Genomic DNA, 18,876 nt, shown 5'->3' on the forward strand with positions numbered 1-18,876 from the left:
CCTCCAAATTATGGTCAGCATATGCGGAACGTGTGAGTGAATACGCTGGCATACGTCGAAAAATTTTGTGCATGCACAAAATTTTCGATGAGGTCAGCGTACTACTATGTATGCCAGCGTGCTTCAGCGTGCTCTTAACGTAGACAAATCTTACCCATAACGTATTCGACGTGTGCCAGCGTATTCGCAAAATTTTTAATACGTCGGCATACGCTGGCGAAAACGTGAAGGTGTGGCAGCGGCTTGAGGCAGTGTTGTGTTGTGACCGTGTAAGGGAGGAATGAATGAATACCGATATTGTTTGGACTGACTGACGGTTTTGTTCATTACCGTAGCCTCGTATTGTACTCCAAATCGACTTATCTGTCAATGAAGGAAAGAAAATGGGGGAATTAGCCAATTTGACTTGCACTCCACATCGGCTTGGTCTCCAAAAATATGGCACCTAAATTTACAATGTAGGTGCTGACAAAGTAACAAACTATATCTGCAGTGGCATAACTGTTTACTTACAAATCTACAATGAATCCCAACTCTGCTTTGAATTCATCAATGGGGAAATGGCCGTTTCTGATTGGGTGGATGAAGGAAGTGCAGTAATGTAGTGTTTCTTGACTTTCAGAGGGCATTTGATTCGGTACCACGTCGGAGGTTGTTGGCCGAGGTGGGCGCTGTGGAGTGGCTGGTTAGGTAGCTAACTGGATTAGTGAGGGGAAGCAAAGGGTGGCTGTGAGTGGGAGGATGTAAGTAGTGGGGTACGTCACTTATCGGTATTGGAAGTATTATTATTATTATTCATAATTTACATCAACGCTTTGGATAGTGGCATCAACCTTTACCATCAGAAAGGACGGTAAAGAGAAGGCTTTCTAAATTTGCTGATGACACAAAACCTCGAGTGAAGGAGGATAGCGGAGAGCCTGGTGATCAGATTCAGGAAAGTCTGGTGACTTGCATTGATTGGGCAAAATATTGGCAGATGCAATTTAACATTAAGAAATTTAAGGTGCTGGGGTTTGGTTCGTGGGTAATGTTGGAGTGTGTCACACAGAAGAAGGATCTCAGGGTGGTTATAAATAGGCGGGGGGAGGGGGGTGTGGGGGAGGGGAGGGTGGGGTTGTCAGTAGACAGGACAATACCAGGCAGCTATGTGTAAAGCAAACAGGGTTTTCTGTTGCATTTGTAGGGGGATAAATTAATAAATCAAGAAGTAGTTTTAACACTGCATACTGTATCGGAATGTAGTGAGGCCTCATATTGTGCAGTTTTGAATAGAGAGAGTACAGCGTAGCCCGTCGAGCAAGAAGATTGATTGCAGGGTCTGCTTGGCTAAGCGATAAGGAGCGTTTGAAGGAGACGAACTTTATACATCAGAAAGGACGCGATTACGAGGTGATATGATCGGGATGTTTAAGATAATGAAAGGTGTGAACAAAATGGGTGCAGTGTAGTTTATCAGCAGAGTGGACAATGTAAGGACCAGGGACCATAGCTTGACTGGGGGTAAAGAAGATGAGGGTTAGGACAGTTATAAGGCAGGGGTGGTTAATGTGTGGAATGGTCTTCCTGGAATGGTAGTGGCAGCAGAGAGGGTGGATTGGTTTCAATGGGTTTTGGATAGGCCCCTATATGTAATGAATAGGGATATTGGCTTGTGTTCATGGATAACGATACTGAGGCTGGTTAGCACAGGCATGATGGGGTGACGTGCGTGTGCGCACCTTTCCCTCTGGCTTCCTTGGCAAGAAGTACATATTACTTTAAAAGTAAAACTTTGGAAGTAAAATTTCCAAGCACATATTGCTGTTGTGTGCACACGATGTTCACTTTCTAGAAATGCTGATGTAGAATGAGCAAAGTGAAATCTCCCATTCTTTTGGAAGATGTTTGCTTCTGCTCACACAGTTACTTGGACTTGTCAAACAAGCTTTGCATTGAAATACCACTTTTTGCACAGACTAATCTCGATTTCCAAGTAAATGTTACCTTTGGTGAAAGCTCCATGACATTTTCACCACCGTTTCATCTTCGGCATACGATATGAAGTACCACATAAAATTGCACCAGGGATATCTTCTGGTGATGACTTGCAAGCGGCTTTGAATATATCGATCTCTTTGGATGCCATTTTGTTAACCCCAGACTTCAAGAGGATTACCGAATCTACTTCCGAGCATGTTTATTGGCACACCCCCGGCCATAGACCAGATCTGGTGGCACATGCAGAAATTTAATTGAGGAAATTTTGCTGAGGTTGATTTTACTGGTTAATGGTATGCTTCAGGTTATTGATAAGTAAAGTGAAAGTTTCGATTAAAAAAAACATTTCATGCACATCTCACTTTAACAGGTGCATTTGCTTAAACTCTTTTAAAGTATGTAATTTGATTTTCATATTTGTGCAGGAGAGGAGCAGCTGGGGTGCTGGTTATGCAGAGATCATTAAGGAGAATCGTGATTTTGAGCGGTATTACCGCGAACAAGGCATTGTACCCACAGAGGAGTGGAATGACATGATGGAAGCTCTGCGTCAACCTTTACCCGTCACCTTCCGCATTACTGGATACAGAAGGTTGGGTTGTCCTGACATCAGTGATGCCACATGGATTCATCTCGGTTTTGAAATGAATGAATGTGACATGATTTGTGCATATATATATATGTATATATATATATATATATGTATATATATGTATATATATGTATATATATGTATATATATGTATATATATGTATATATATGTATGTATATGTATATATATATATATGTATGTCTCTGGAGTTTTGCACTGTGTTCCTGACTTGTACAGTCCTGCTTCGTAGACTTGGATTTTTGAACCAAAATAATGTGACTGTGAAAGAATGATGCACAGATTAAATCACATTAACAATTCTTCCTGTTGGCACAATTTAGCAGATTAGCATTGACTGGAGAGGGAATTTGACTCTTGCTGCAAGTCTGTGTTTTGGGTATGATGAAGTATTGTTTTAAGCTTTGCCAATCAGTTTAATTAATGTTTATATCTTAACCTTTTCTGTCTGTCTAGCCATGCTGAAGAGCTGCTTCGTTCCCTCAAGGTGAAACACTTCCAAGAGCTGCAGAACCTGGAGGTGGATGGACAAAAGGTTGATCGCCCACACCTTTTGCCTTGGTGAGCATTTGCATAACTCGTTGAGTTTGTGGCTCCTTATCATTTGCATTTTATCTGGAGATTGCATTTGCATCTGGACAGCCAAATTTTACCTGGAGATGTGGCAGAGGACACCAGTGGAGCGAAACTTGCAAGTCCACGTGATATTAGATGTTCTGGTAATTGCAGTTTCTGTGTAGATTTTGGCTGATATCTCAAGTGGTTTTTGATCATTTGTTGGAAATGATAAATCGTGTCATATGTGCGTTTGAACAAGTGAATGAGGGATCTTTTTGATGAAGTGCAAAAGGAAAGCAATGTTACCTACAGCCCCATTAAAATGTAAAATTATATTGGAGTTGTAGCTTCCATTCTCGTCAGCAGAGGGTACTTTGTGTGCACAATTTTCTCAAATCGGATTGTACGTCCATTAATGAAATGCCAAGTGCGTACATTTGCAGTGTTGATGGGTAGTTTGGTACAAATTTTAAATACATTGTTGTGTGATTATAGAATAGTGTTAATGTGTGGGCAACCTGGTATCTTTAACTCGCATGTTTTTTTTACTTTATGCTTTTATGCTTTTTCCATTCATGATGAAAATTCTTTTCTTTTTACTCTATGCTTTTATGCTTCTTCCATTCATGATGAAAATGCTTTTCTGTTGTCGCATGTCCTATACAGGTCGTGGACAAAAAAAAAAACAGAAGAAAACATCAATGTAAAGTCACTTAATAGGCCATTGGGCTATCACGTGCGGTCAGTTTGGCCTGTATGCGCTGTAGCAGAGTCCACCAGCGTCTGGATTTCTGCAGGATGGATGCGGCATCATTCTTCTTCAAGAAATTCAATCGACTCGCATCTGTTTGATGGAGGTGGAAGATGCTGTCTCAGGCATCGTTTCAGAATTTCCCATAAATGCTCGATTGGGTTCAGATCTGGTGACTGAGAAGGCCATGACATATGGATAACATCAGTACCATGCTCATCAAACCATTGGGTGACCACACGTGCTCTGTGGATGGGGTATTGTCATCCTGGAAGATACCCCTCCTGGCAGGAACGAAATGCTGCAACATAGGGTGAAAATAATCACTCGGTGCCATTAAGTAGCGATTGGCATTCACCTTGCCTTCTAAGGGAATGACAACACCAAAACCATGCCAGGAAAATGCACCCCACAACATTACAGAACCACCAGAATCCTTCACTGTTGGAACTAAGCATTCAGGGTTGTGGAGTTATTCAGGTTGGTGCCACAAGTGCACTCGTTTGTTTATCGAGATCATGGTGCAGGATAATTCATCTCACCATATCGCATTTCTCCAATGCTGAGCCATCCATTGCTTGTGCTCTTTGCACCACTGGACTCACAAATGTACATTGCCATGTGTCATGAGCGGTTTGTGCACGACAACCCTTCCATGGTATTCTGCTTTGTGGAGTTGTCTGCAGACCATTTTTTTATGAAACTGGCTGCTTGCACCACAGGTTGAAATTTACAGTCCATTGATTTGCAGTTGCTTGGCTGCTTTGCCTTGCACTTCAAATTAATGCACGGATATAATGATCCTGGAGTATACGCTTTTGTCTACTGTTGTCCTTTGCTGATGATGTCTTTCCCTCTGAGTTCAATACCGAAATCACCTTCGACACCGTTGCTCATGAATCATCAGCAAGTTGAGCTGTCTTTGTTATTGAAGCTCCTGCCAATTGCGCCTGAACAATCACCCCTCTTTCGAAGTCAATGAGGTGTCCTATTGCAGCCATGCTTGCCATACAGGCAACCAGGCCTGTGCAGCATTTTTATACATGACCCTAAGCATGTTTGGATGTTATTTGTTTAATTAACACATTGCCACAACAGTGTGGAAGCCATTGCTTTCAATATACGTGATGTTCTTCATTTACCCAGGTGTTTTCATTTCTTTTTGTCTCCTACCTGTATATTACATCTATCCTGATTGACAACCAGGCTTATATTTGCTTGTAGTTTTTGAGCAAATGAGCATGCCCCCTTGAGGAGCAGGAGTGGGAAGTGAGGCAGAGACCATCGACTGTACAGTATTTTGGGAACCGTGGTCTGTCTCCCGTCTCCCGTTTCCGGTGGCCGCTTCCCGCGCTGCGTTTGAAAAGCTGCGCATGCAAGCAAACTTCAACTTTTCACGTTTTAAAATAACGTGAGAACAACCATCAATAATGTTGATAAATCTTATTTCGCAAGTTGGGTATTTTGCCCTCTTTTTTTTTTTTTTTTTTTAATTTGTTAAGACAAAATGAACCTCTGCCAACCGATGTTGCACAACCATTTTGCAGTGGGTGGTATAAATTGCTTAAACCAGAATACAACACAATTGACCTTTTTAAAGTAAGCCTGGTGTTGGCTTAGTGGTTAGGGTGGTGGCTTGGGATCCCAGGGTCCTGAGTTCAAGCCCCGTTGGCTGCTGAATTAACACTAGGGTGTTGACTCAGCCTGTCGTCCTTCTGAGGTCGTCGAAATGAGTACCAGTGTACTGGTCCCGGTGTATGCCCTGGTTTGAATAGGTGTACCATATCCCTGTGTGTCGTAAGAGGCGACCAGGGTTGGCGTCAGGAAGGGCATCCAGCCATAAAAAAAAAACATTGCCTCAAGAAAAAGCCCAACCCCTGCACAGCAGGGAAAAATGGCTGTAAAAACCGTCATTTTTTATTTTTAACCTTTTTAAAGTCCATAAAAAATTTTAAATGTATAGATCAACATAAACTTTTGCCATCATTGGTGACAGTTACTTTTGCTTGCAGTGAAAGTGTGATTGAATTCATGGGGAAATGCTTAAAATGAGACTGGTGAACAAGTTAAAGCTGTGCTTGATTTGTTTTGTTTAAATTGAGATTTTCAGTCTAAATATATATACATATATTTGTACACATTGTTGAGGCTTGTATAAGCTAACAAAGGGAGTAGGAGACAAGAGGGATGGGAGTCGGAATCACAAAATAGTTGGGATTAGAGACATTAGCAGATCTGTGGAACGGAGATGGATGGGGTGGGGTACATGGGGTAAACAAGATGGATACAACAGGGACTTTCAGGAAGGAAAGCAGGGAATTTTAAAGAGGTGGGTATGGGATGGATTAACAGGGGAAGAAAAGATCATGGTTTTGTATGGGGGAAGATAAAAGTTGGTGGTGAACAGCTGTTTTGAAGACCGGGAGGGAAGAGGGATTGAAGAGTGTGGGAGTTTATTCCAGAGGTGGGAAAAAAGAGAGATGAAAGGGTGAGGGTGAGCAGTAATTCTTGATTTTGGCAGTTTCACCAGAAGGTGGTTGCTGGCAGACCTTGAGTGCCCTGTGGAAATATGAGGGGGACATATCACAGACAAAGCAGGGGGTGAGAGGCCAGAGAGAAGACTGCAGAAGACAGAAAGATCACTGACCTGGCTGCAGTGAGAGACCCAAAGACATAGAGAGCTTCATTGTGGGAGAGACCAATGATCCTAAAAGCTCTGGTTTCCACAGTGTGAAGCTGAGAAAGGTGGGAGGTGGGCCCACCAGCCCAGAGGGCAGAGCACCACTCTCCAACTGAAACACCCCTGCCTTATAAACTGTCCTAACCCTCATCTTCTTTACCCCCAGTCAAGCTCTGGTCCCAGGAAAGGTCATGGAAGATAGTGAGACCCAGAAGCTTAAATAAAAGGACTTTGTTCAAGAGGATTGTTGAGAAAGTAGATTGGGGGAGGGGGGGTGGGTGGGTTCCAGATGGTCCTTTCAGAGAGATATAGTGAGAGTTTGAGATTTGTCAGGATTGAAGGACACGTTTCAAGTGTTGGATCAGCTTGTGATTTTACCCAGATCTGTAGAGAGTAAAGAGAAGGCTGCTTTCCAATCAAAGGGATGACAGATGTTACAACAGAGGATGGTATCATCAGCGAAGAGAAATAGAGGATTTTCCAGAGTCAGAGAGATCGTTTTGCACCTTTTATGCAGAGCAGTAAAGCTTGCTGATTTCCAAGCAGACGGCAGATGACTGAGCAAACTAGAGGATGATTAGAACAGAGAGAAGATGAGCAAGAGCAGCAGACAAGGTTTTTAGAACATGTGGTCTGATGCCATTTGGACCGGTTGCAGAATCTGGGTCAAGGTTTGACAGCAAACTCGTCACCTTGTCGGGAGAAAGGAACACAGAGTCCAGAGGAGCTCAGTGTGACTGGGTAAGGTGGGTACAGAAAGCAATGGGCTTGGGACACAAGATTTAGAAGCAAACACTGAGTTTAGGCATTCAGCCTTTTCATGTGCAGTGTCAGCTGTGCAGCTATTTGAGATAAGGGAGGGGATGGAGGGCGAACATACATTAGAAAATAGACTTAACTGTATGCCACCAGGATTTGGAGGAGGGAGAGAGGTTTGAGAGTTCAGACTTGAGGTTAGAAAAATGTTGTTTTCTGGCTCTCCTGAGGGTAGACACTTGTTCTGAGCTTTGTGGAAGGAACTGAGATTGCCTTCAGTTGGATTTGCCTTCCATGAGGAGAAGGCAAGTTGTTTCAGGACGACTGCCTCCCCACAAGCTTCAGTGTGTACAATGGGCGGGAGGAATGGGTCGGACAACTGAAGACGAGATGGGATAAATCTTTGCATGAGAGAGCAAATGTCTTTGAAAGAATTCCCAGGATGGGTTGTTGTCAGAGAAAGTAGAAATGGGGGACTCGTCTCGAAGTTTGATGGCTGCTTGGAGACCCTGCCAGTCGGCTTGAGTGAAATGCCAGACTCGACGGCACCGAGTTGATTCTCTCATAACAGCCAGAGAGATGTCTACTTTGACAAGCAAGTGGTCAGAAGAACCGATTGGAGCGGAGGAAAAACAGCAGATATTTGCAGGGAAATTGGTCAAAATCAGATCCATAAGAGATGGAGTATGTTGGTTGATATCCGGGTCAGGAAGTTGACAGATCGTGTCAGTCCCAATGAGTCGCAGAAGTGAGAAAGATGTCCAATTCGTGAGACTGCAATATTGATGCGATGAAATTTGTTTCCCTTTTGCACTCGTTTCATTGCTTTCGATCGTGGGTGTAATGGTGGAGACTAATAGAAAAATGTGAGGGTGTAATTAATCTTGGTCCATAAACCATGCCTCTGTAACCCATTGTGTTTTGCTTCAAGTGTTTCATGCATAGTTGCATTACTCCTCCCATCAAGGTTTTTGAATTGATAAAAGCCACACACTGATTTGGCATTTCAACAAAACTTTTGGTTTTCTCAGCAAGATTGTGCAGTTCACAACCCTGTGCTTTTTTTTTTTTGTTTGCTCTTCGAGCACCCTTATTCTGGACATTTCCATCTGTCTGTCTGTCCGCGAAACTTTGGTCAAGCCTTGGGGCGAAACCACTCAACCGATTCCAATGAAATTTCGTAGGTAGGACCAATATTTCTGGGAATCGTGTGCTTTCGAATATGGGACCCCGGGCCCCAGCAACGGACTTTAAAGTGGTCAAAAAATCGAAAAAATAGAAAAATCGAAGCTTAGAGTTCTGTGCGTAATCTGTCTCGCTCCCTTCATGCCAATTTGCAGCCCTAACAAAAAATATTAGTAGGAGGAGATAGGTTTTGGGCGAGTACAGGTCAAACATTTCAGAAACGGTTAATTGTGAATATCTCTAAGAGAAAAAGTCTGATTTTGATGAAACTTGGGTGAAATGTGTATAATGTGGCAAGCATGTACACAAAAATGAATGGTTGCTTTGCACACCTCCGTTGCTCAGCAACAGCTAAAATACTTTATCGTACATCGTACACTTATTGTGGACTGTACAAAAAAATCAATACCTCCGAGGGACCTGTTTTTTTTTGTGCCCAAGGAGAATGCCTTACAGCATCATATAAAAAAAATAAAATCTTTAGCGAATAGATAAATGGAATTACCAGGGCTGCCATTTGTTAGAGTCTCTTTGGAAACATGCCTGAAATTTCACAAGGCGGGTTTCTGGGCGCAAACTAAGAGGGCTGTGATAATCATATTTATTGTGCTAAATTGATCGATAGCATGTCCATGAATATCGGCTAGTCGCGTCGGCCAGCTTTCCATCAAGAGCGAGCAGCCATTTCGCCTACCGGCTTGTTACTTTCGAAATCTAAAGATTTCGTAAGTATATTGATCACTTCCAGACTCTGTTTGTGTGTTTGTCGGCACGATAACTCGAACGGAAGAAGCTACCAATGTCAAATTACACCACGTGATTCAGGAGCGTGTGGCTCGCTGTGTGGCTCGCGCTGATTAGATTTTGGTCAAAATCGGTCAAAGGTCAAGGTCACAGTGAGGTCAAACATCCAAAAAAAAGTTATAACTCGAGAACGGAAGAAGCTACGAATGTCAAATTACACCACGTGATTCAGGAGGGTGATTGCTCGTGCTGATTCGATTTTGGTCAAAATCGGTCAAAGGTCAAGGTCACAGTGAGGTCAAACATCCAAAACATGATAATTTGAGAACAGAAGAAGCGACCAATGTCCAATTACACCACGTGATTCAGGAGGGTGATGGCTCGCGCTGATTAGATTTTGGTCAAAATCGGTCAAAGGTCAAGGTCACAGTGAGGTCAAACATTCGATTTTTGATGGTTTGGTACAGAATCATCGTAGAAACTTCTGGTTTGCGGCGCTACCTTCTCTAGAGACAGCTTTTATTAGACAAGGTCAGAGGTCAAGTTGACGATTTCGTAAGTACCAGTCTATGACTGCTTGTTTGTTTGTTTTTTGGATACAAAGTTAAGGCTTGTGTCAGACTTGATACACAGAAACATAAGGCAGGGGATAAGAGGGGTGGGAGAGGGAAGCACAAAATAGTGGGGAACAAAGACAATTGGATATCTGTGGAAGGAAGAGGGAGAGGGTGGGGTATATGGGGTAAACAAGATGGTACTACAGGGAATTTGAAGGAGGTGGGTTTGAGTAGGATTAACGGTGTTCATCTGGCTTTCCTTGGAATGACAGCACTCTAATGTAATAGCAGAGTATGCCCCAAACTTGTTTTTCATTGTTTCTTTTTTAACTGGCTCTTTTTGTAAAAAAAAAAAAAAAAAAAATCTTTGCTGTGTTTATTTATTTATTGATTTAATTTTGCACAGGTACCCTAATGGAATGGCATGGGAAATAAACCTGAGCAGGAAAATCATCCGCAAATCTCCTATCCTGGAGAGGTTCCACAACTTCCTGGTTTTTGAAACTGAGTCGGTGAGGCTTTACGGAGGACTATGGTTTATGCACTTTGAAGGACATTTGATGACAGACCTCTCAAGAGGGTCGGTCTTTGTCAACATAACTCAAAAACACCGATTGGACAAAATGTTGCACCGCTTTGTATCCCACAGTGACATATGTATAATTGCATTTGTGGCGTGATCGAGAGAGCGTATACAAATAAACATCCCTATCTGGGGTGACAATGACATGTTACAAAATACTGTGTGTAATATCTCCAAATCAAAGCCACAGCTGACATTTTGCATCCTTTTTCATAAACTCCTTTCCAACGGCTTCAGGTAAACAGAACAAGCTGTCGATAATTATTTTCACAAGGAGGTACAAAGTCAAATGTAAAAACATAATGATGTTGTATTCTTTTGCAGTTGATCCGACTCAGCTGGAAGTTTGTACACACTCATCATATTGTGCTTTCCTTAAAATATTTACCGTACCAAGATAAGAACTGTGTCACGAACATTCACAATCAGGAACATTGCAAATTACAATCGTTCCTTAACTCAAAAACGCTTGCTCAGAGACAGGAAAAGAATCTTGTATCGATTGACTTTGTCCATCTAATCAGGTTGCAATCTCAAAAATGCTCATCGTACCTCAAATATGACCAACGATTTATCATACATCAAGCAAAAAATAAAAAGTGGGGAAATTTCGCAAATTGTTTTGTAAACTCAACGATATTAGTGGGGCAACTGAGCTAAATATAGCACAACAATTGTGCATTTTGTGAGGAAAGCACCAAATTTGGCACACTCGTAGCCTATCGTATTATATTATGAACAGATTTGGATATTGGGCCATCTCAAATTCAGCCGCTGATGGCTGTGGCAGCCATTTTCCACTGCCATCAAAAATTTTAAGATGGCCCAATATCCAAATCTGTTCATAATATGATAGGCTACGAGTGTGCCAAATTTGGTGTTTTCCTCACAAAATGCACAATTGTTATGCGAAGTTGCCCTACTATATGTACAATGTAGATAAACAAGTTTTGCTTCTACATCCATCTTGCCCAACCCATGCATCCTCCTCTTCTCTTCCTCATCACACCCATTATTTGCCTGAGTCTCCCTCAATTCTGTCTTTCAACTCTGCTGTTGGTGTCTCCCCCACCTTACTGTTTATTTTGTTTTGTGCATCCTGATCCGTTCAGTGTTCTAGCTCGTCCACGTTCGAGTTTAGGAGGGCGTAATGGTTTGAGCATCCACTGAGTCTGGGTGGTCGGTGGTTCAAGTCCAACGAAAGACATTATAATTATAATAATAATAAAAAATGGTATGTGCTGCCTTGCTTGACATTCAGCATTTAAAAGGCTAGAACATGGACAAACCACATTGGGATGGCAATGGCAAACCACCGAGTGTAACCCTTTCCAATAAATTGCTTTGGCAGCACCAACACTCTGTGAAGAGTACGGTAAATCAAGAACATTGTTATTAGCTAAGATCAAGTCATAAGCACTGCCATGGATGCATGAACATGGTGAAAAGGAGGGAAACGTACAGATGCTGTCTTTTTTTTTTTTTGTCCCCAAGTACGATATCGAGTCACAATGCTTTGTTTTCTGTTTCCACTCGATGGGATTGTTGGGTCGTATGTGAACCTTACTTCCTTCTTTTCAATGATTGGTTTTGGTTCATGTTTCCATGAGTTTTCTGGAATTGGGAAAGCAAAGTTATTGCAGATGTACCAGTGGATTACTTTACAAACTCTGTTGTGCCTTTGTGTAAACAGCTGTTCTGACAGGAGTTTTTTATTTACATCCTGATAGGAGGTGGCTCGAGCTTTCTGTTTCTACTTTTCAGAATCTACACCTGTCTGATCGATGAAGTCCAGCCATTTTCTTAAAGCCATTCATGCAGTGTCCCTGGTCTCAACCAGTTATAATGATTCGTTCTCCATCCCAGTTGAGCTAATTCGCCATTCCATTGAGCCTTCTTTGTCTTTGCCCAGTTTGTGCAATTTTTTTATTTTTTATTTTAATACCTCCCTGCTCTTTTGTCATTCTCCCAGTTGTTAGCATATATCTGTTGGTATTTCGTTTTATATATCTGTTTTGTCTTTTTTTTTTTGCAATTGTTGGGGCTGTCTGGATTCATTGCTGTTTTGATTTCATGTGTGACATCTCCTATTAGCACCTGTCTTTGGAATTTTTTTTACTTTGTGGGCTAGGAATATCTTTTCTGCTCTGCTTTTGAGCTTTTGTTTTGAGCATTTGTTTGTGACGTGTTTGGTGGCCCTCTTCTCCTCCGAGGTATTTGTATGATGCTTCGTTTTTTAGTTACTGTATTGTTGTATCTTGGTCAAATTCTGTTTTCGTCTGCTTTTGTTGATTTACCCTATAAGGATGTGCACTTGGCACACTTGTCTCAGCCAAATTCCATTTGAATGCTGTCGGAGTACCGCTTCATCAATTTCATTTGTGTGTTGTGTGTCATTGCCAATAGGTACATGGTTGAGGTTTTCCTAAAATATTTTGAAGATAGTAATTCTTCTTTGGGGTTTGGTGATGGTCAAAGGAGAGCTCAGGAATAATGTAACCAACCCGCAACAGATAAGCTCCCCGCTGGGTGGTGTTGTATTTCGGTGTGTGTGCTGTGTAAAAATGGACTAAATATCGACGCACACGTCAACGCACGCCCACAACTATTTGGATTTGACGACTATTTATATTTGTACCCCTCTTTTGATATCATTCACCACTGCCACCGTTTAAAAACAATTAGCAAAATCAGTGCAGGCCACATGATAAATAGTCATCCTTCGACCTTCCTTTACAACCTGGTTTATTTTCCAGTGCCACAATTAAGTGGTAAAGCCGATAAGTTTATTCAGCTCGTGCATCCTTGTCTGTGCCTTATCACCACATTATTATTCTTTTTCTGTTCTCTCTTCCCATGTAGTCGCACTTATGGCACAAGGCGTTAACAATATTCCACAGCTTTTGCCAAGTTGACATTTTCCAGTGCACAGGTGCTATTTTGGACATCCCATCTCTGTTGAGATTTTATTAAAAATGGAATCCCCCAATGGTGGTTACTGCAAGCTTTTAAATCTAAAATTGACCTTTTCTTTTTTGGAACCACCCCTCCTTCCAAGCTTCTCTTTCTAAAGTACGAAGTGGTGCAGTTGAAAATGGAGTGAATACATTTTGTTGCATTAATTGTAAACCCTGTGGCAGAGGAAACTGATGGAGTGTGAATGAGGTTGTATCACCGTTCATGTAGGAAAGGATAAAGGTTTTCTTTCATACGAGCAACTCCCACGAGCCTGCAATGCCATCTTTAAAAGAAAACTGAAGAAAGTAACCGATTTTTCCACTTGATATACAAAATGTCCAGGAACCCCATGTTTCTAGCATCATGCATTGGGAGTCGTACATTATCGGGAAGGTTGGGGGGGGGGGGAGTGCAGGTGAGCAGAGTGTCATTCAAACGGTGCCAGATTTGTTTTTTTATGTCTTCGCTGATGAAGTCGCTGGAGGCATTATGTTTTCGGGTTGTCAGTACGTCTGTCTATGCTAATTTCTCTGTTTTCTCTGCAACCGCTTGGCCGATTGACACAAAACTTTCACCAAAGGTACGACGACTCATGTCAAATGTTTTAATAATAATTATGTCATAGATCATGCAGTGTGGCAGCCATGTTGTTTTTAACATTAAAAACCTTCAAAAATCTTCTCTGAAACGGCTGAACCGATTGAGGTGAAACTTTGAAGGTTTGATCGCCTATCCGTAAGGAACAAAAAGGTCTCCACCTATGACGTAATCGGTCGTATGGTGTGGCAGTGATTTTTTTTTGAAGAATATACCTTTAAAAATCCTCTCCAGGCTTGACAGATCGGGGGGAACTTCACCCCACATGTTCCCCAAGCCTTGGGGATACCAGGGTGTTCACAAATATTTTATAGGTCACATGGTCTGGCAGCAATATTGGATTGAACAAAAATGTTTAAAAAAATTATTTCTCCTTGAACTGCTTCATCAATTGACATGAAACTTCACAATTGTGATGTCGTGGTGATTGGGAATATATGTTATAAATTTAAACCTGATCAGATACGTGGTCTGGCAGCCAGAGTTATTTAAAATTTTGAATCTGGGTTCAGGGATTTAAATCAAACTTGTTCCAAGTATGTATAATGATGTAATAATCTGAGGGAGGCTTATCTGGTGATGTCGCAACATTGAAGAGTTCCATTGTTATTTTTTTAATTCTCTGATTGAAGGATTGTGCATGTATCCACATGCAGGATAAGAACATCATTAATAGTAATGCTGATACATTAGTTAAAGTAATCAGCAGATGATACATTAGTGTACAGCAGTTTTACTTGACTCACAAGGACATTGGTGGATAATGGGCATATCACGACAGTAGGTGAATTATTCTTTGGAACCTCTTATCTATATATTGATACTGAAGGACCAATTTTGTGCTCCTCGCGGTCGCGTCACTTTTTTCTCGGTACTGTGATCTGAGAAGTTTTGACACGGTGTACATCAAAGTAAACACATGCACAAATCAGGGGATTTCTTTGCAAGGAGTAGTGTACACCAAAAATGTCGTGTGCAAGGACGTTTTGTAGGCCTCATTAGGTAAGGCCATGGAGTACATCGACTGGGATCCGGCTCTTTCAAGAGCCGCCACTGGTCGTCATATTGGGCTCATGGAACGGAATCCGTCTGTGACGGGGTTTCGGTAAGTTTGGAATGACCTTCAGAACTCCTTCTTTAGCATTACCCTTTACAACCCCTTCTTTAGCATTACCCTTCACAACCCCTTCTTTAGAATTACCCTTTAGAACCCTTTATAATTACTCTTTAGAACCGTTTAGAATTTCCCTTTAGAACCCTATTGAATTTCCCTTTAGAACCATTTTGAATTGCCCTTTAGAACCATTTTGAATTGCCCTTTAGAACCATTTTGAATTGCCCTTTTTAACCATTTTGAATTGCCCTTTAGAACCCTTTTGAATTGCCCTTTAGAACCATTTTGAATTGCCCTTTTTAACCATTTTGAATTGCCCTTTAGAACCCTTTTGAATTGCCCTTTAGAACCCTTTTGAATTGCCCTTTAGAACCCTTTTGAATTGCCCTTTAGAACCCTTTTGAATTGCCCTTTAGAACCCTTTTGAATTGCCCTTCAGAACCCTTTTGAATTGCCCTTCAGAACCCTTTTGAATTGCCCTTCAGAACACTTTTGAATTGCCCTTTAAAAGCCTTTTGAATTGCCCTTTAGAACCCATTAAGATTACCCTTCAGAATTCCTTCAAATTAAACACTGTGTTAGCAAGGTTCTTCATCTTTGATGGATGGATGGATGGATGGAAGGAAGGACATAGCCAAATATTGAAGCGGCTTCACCACTTAAAAATTTGGTGATAATTAAACTGTATTGTTAAAATGATCTTCCCTTCTTCTTTTTACATGTCCACATGCACATTTAATTTCCATGCCCCTTGCCCTTCACTTCTTGACGGCGTCTGTTCAAATTGTATGACGTCTGCATTAAGGTGAATACTTCATTAAAAATGATTGGATAATTTTTTGCAGAACTTGATATTTGATATCTAAAAGTCTGTTTGTAATACTATTACATATATATCGTTTGAAATGATAAACTTGCCACTCATTATTAGAGGAAAAAATATTAAATCACAACTTTCACAAATGGCTCGTTGTAACTCGTGGAAAATGCTGATGATAATCTTGGTGTCATTCATGCGTACTGAGAACCTGGCAATGACTGCATAGTTTTCGGGGGACACGACTTGTAATGCTGATGTGGCGATTCGGTGAGATTGGGGCAAGAATTTCGATTTTGGTGAGGATACTGGTTCAAGATGGCCTCCTTTTTCTTCGAAAGACACCATAGGATCTTTCACGTCCACCAGTGAATTTAAGCAGATAGGACAAACTGCGTAACGTCCCCTATGAAGGACGGCAAAGTCACTGACGCAACACTCTGCATAGCACCGAGAGGACGGTTTATAGTTGGGCCATGAATCGAACCTGGAATGGACTGATCAAAAAGGTAAGTTGACTGCCTCTGAGCTCCTCTGTCAGCCGAGCGCTGAGTTTGTTCCATTGTGTTGATCATATTCTTGAGCCGAACCTGTTTTTTGCATCACCTTTGTTGCTCAAAACAAGGTTTAACAACACAGGTGAGAGAAATAGACTCTTGTTAAATGGATACAAATTGAATCTTTGCGCACCAGAGTGCATGTTGTTCACAGAAGGCAAATAGAGTTTTGAAGTTTGTTTTCTGGGGGTGCGGGAGGGGGATGAGATCATGGGATGTCATATATGCTGTGCACGTGTGCATTACACAGTACCCCAGGGTGCCATGCTAAAATGGATTGGAAACATCTAAATCTTTAACAATGCTCTGAGTACTTAAGGCTCAGTCTATGAGTTGGGTTGTTAATGTTGCTGTGTCGGAAGGTGAATATGTTGGAGGAGTGATTCAGCTGAGTCCCGTTTTCCTCCGTTTGCTTGCCTTGTGTTTATTCAATGGTGGTGCCATTATCATCTTGTTCTCCAGGGTAACATAAGCCGACAGGAAGCTGTGAGCATGATTCCGCCACTTCTGCTCGAAGTGGAGCCTCATCACAAGGTACATGAATTCCTGTGACAAACACTGTAGAAATTGTGGTTTATGTGAATAAATATATATATATATATATATATATATATATATATATATATATATATATATATATATATATATATATATATATATATATATATATATATATATATATATATATATATATATATATATATATATATATATATATATATATATATATATATTTTGCCGTTTTGTTTATGTTTGATCTTGGCATTTTCTAGGTGCTGGATTTGTGTGCTGCTCCTGGGTCCAAAACGGCACAAATAATTGATATGCTGCATGCGGATGTAAACAACCCTTTCGCAGGTGAATTATTTTGAATCGTGTATCATAGTTAAGGAACTTGAGCTTTCGGCTGTGGTAGAAATTCTGGACAACCCACCCCCGCCCCCCCCCCCCCCCGACAAAAAAAAATATTAAGAACTTCAATTTATCATCCCTCACTCTCTCATTCTTCCATGCTCTTTTTGTTTTTTTTCTCTTCTTAGTCTTATTTTTTTTTGTTCCCTAGAACAACCATTGATTTGTTGAGTCGCCACGAGACGAGTATATCCATGTCCTGAATGTTGAGGTGATAGTTGTGGGAGATTGAACTACTGCTGAGCAATACGAAACATTCCGTAAAAAGAATGCCTGTTCCTCCTTTCTCATCTCCTGGGCCAACAGAAGGTTTTGTGCTGGCGAATGACAAGGATAACAAGCGGTGTTACCTCCTGGTCCATCAGGTAAAGCGTCTGGGCAGTCCGTGTGTACTTGTGTGTAACCACGATGGCGGCCAGTTTCCTCGACTTTACTTGCCGTCTTCGACGACACACAACGGCCGCACCTTCCTCGACTTCGATCGGGTTCTTTGTGATGTTCCTTGCAGGTTAACAACACTACACACAATGCTGTGTGGCAGCAATTTTGTCAGGTTTTTTTCTTTATTGTCTATTCATGCCCATATAATGTAAAGCACACCGATGTCTCCAAAATGTTCTTGTCTTGCATGCATGTAAGTTCCTTCATGGCACTTGGTCTCTTTGTGCAAAAAAGAAAAAACAAAGGAAAAAAAATTAATAAAACATCCGGTTGTAATTATCATCTTCGTGATCAACTGGGCGCATATCATGATAGAGTAAGTCTGAAGTGAAAAATTCTCGTGAATATGTCCCTAATCAGACAAAATCGAATCTTATCCTGCCCTGATATTTTTACCTAATTTGGTACAGCACATAAACTCGTGGCTTTTCATTACTCAGGGGCCAGTTGGTCCATTGGACCAAATTTTCATTTGTCTTCACGGCCTTGGACGTTTTTGCTCGTCTGAACAAAACCATAGGTTTCCCAGCCTGGAAGCCTTGGAACCCTCATGATAATTAGGGTTCTTTCGTGATCTTAAGGGTCTTGGGGATCTTAAAGGGTCTTCAAAGGTCAAAGAGGTCTCAGCAGTCGAAAGGGTCAAAAGGTAAAAGGTACATTCCAAAAGTATGTAATGATTAGACACAAAAAGCATCTCTTTCTTTCTCTCTTTCTTTCTCTCTTTCTCTCTTTCATGCAACAGTGGGTTGACATCCAACACATCTTACATGAGCGGAGGCATATCCATTTACACTTTCTCGTCAAGTCCTAAGATTACTCATGAGAATGTTTCACAGCATGTTGAACCAAGGGTAATGGGCTTTTAACCGAGTGCTACATGTCCTTCCTGGCGAGGCAGGATAGTTTTGAGCCACCTCGCCTTGGTTTGACCCTTGACCAAGCGATGAACCATCACCTTCGTGTTTTGCATGTTGGCTGATTCTTCAATTCAATGTGTGGGTCAATCAAAAGGACATTAAGCCAGAGGACCCATCTGCCATCACTTGTTTTTGGTCATTTAATTTTCCACGGTGTC

The 18,876-nt window shown here is 41.4% G+C and overlaps 1 protein-coding gene across 3 annotated transcripts in view; it reads left to right on the forward strand.

Moving 5' to 3' along the window:
• Positions 1–18,876, forward strand: part of LOC147021566 (RNA cytosine-C(5)-methyltransferase NSUN2-like) — a 218,064-nt gene that overhangs the window by 139,156 nt on the left and 60,032 nt on the right. For 2 of the 3 annotated variants that reach the window (XM_085893704.1, XM_085893706.1), the window contains exons 3-7: positions 3,048–3,152; positions 10,229–10,334; positions 16,911–16,982; positions 17,222–17,306; positions 17,667–17,868. In XM_085893704.1, the coding sequence (XP_085749830.1) occupies positions 3,048–3,152; positions 10,229–10,334; positions 16,911–16,982; positions 17,222–17,306; positions 17,667–17,868 (570 nt within the window). Of the gene's footprint in view, positions 1–2,405; positions 2,573–3,047; positions 3,153–10,228; positions 10,335–16,910; positions 16,983–17,221; positions 17,307–17,666; positions 17,869–18,876 lie in introns of all 3 variants that reach the window. The other variant, XM_085893705.1, reaches the window with a different exon arrangement.

This window comes from Eptatretus burgeri, chromosome 8 (genome assembly GCF_056783735.1).
Source record: "Eptatretus burgeri isolate ZD-2024b chromosome 8, Ebu_testis_v1, whole genome shotgun sequence".
NCBI classification, from domain to species: domain Eukaryota; kingdom Metazoa; phylum Chordata; class Myxini; order Myxiniformes; family Myxinidae; genus Eptatretus; species Eptatretus burgeri.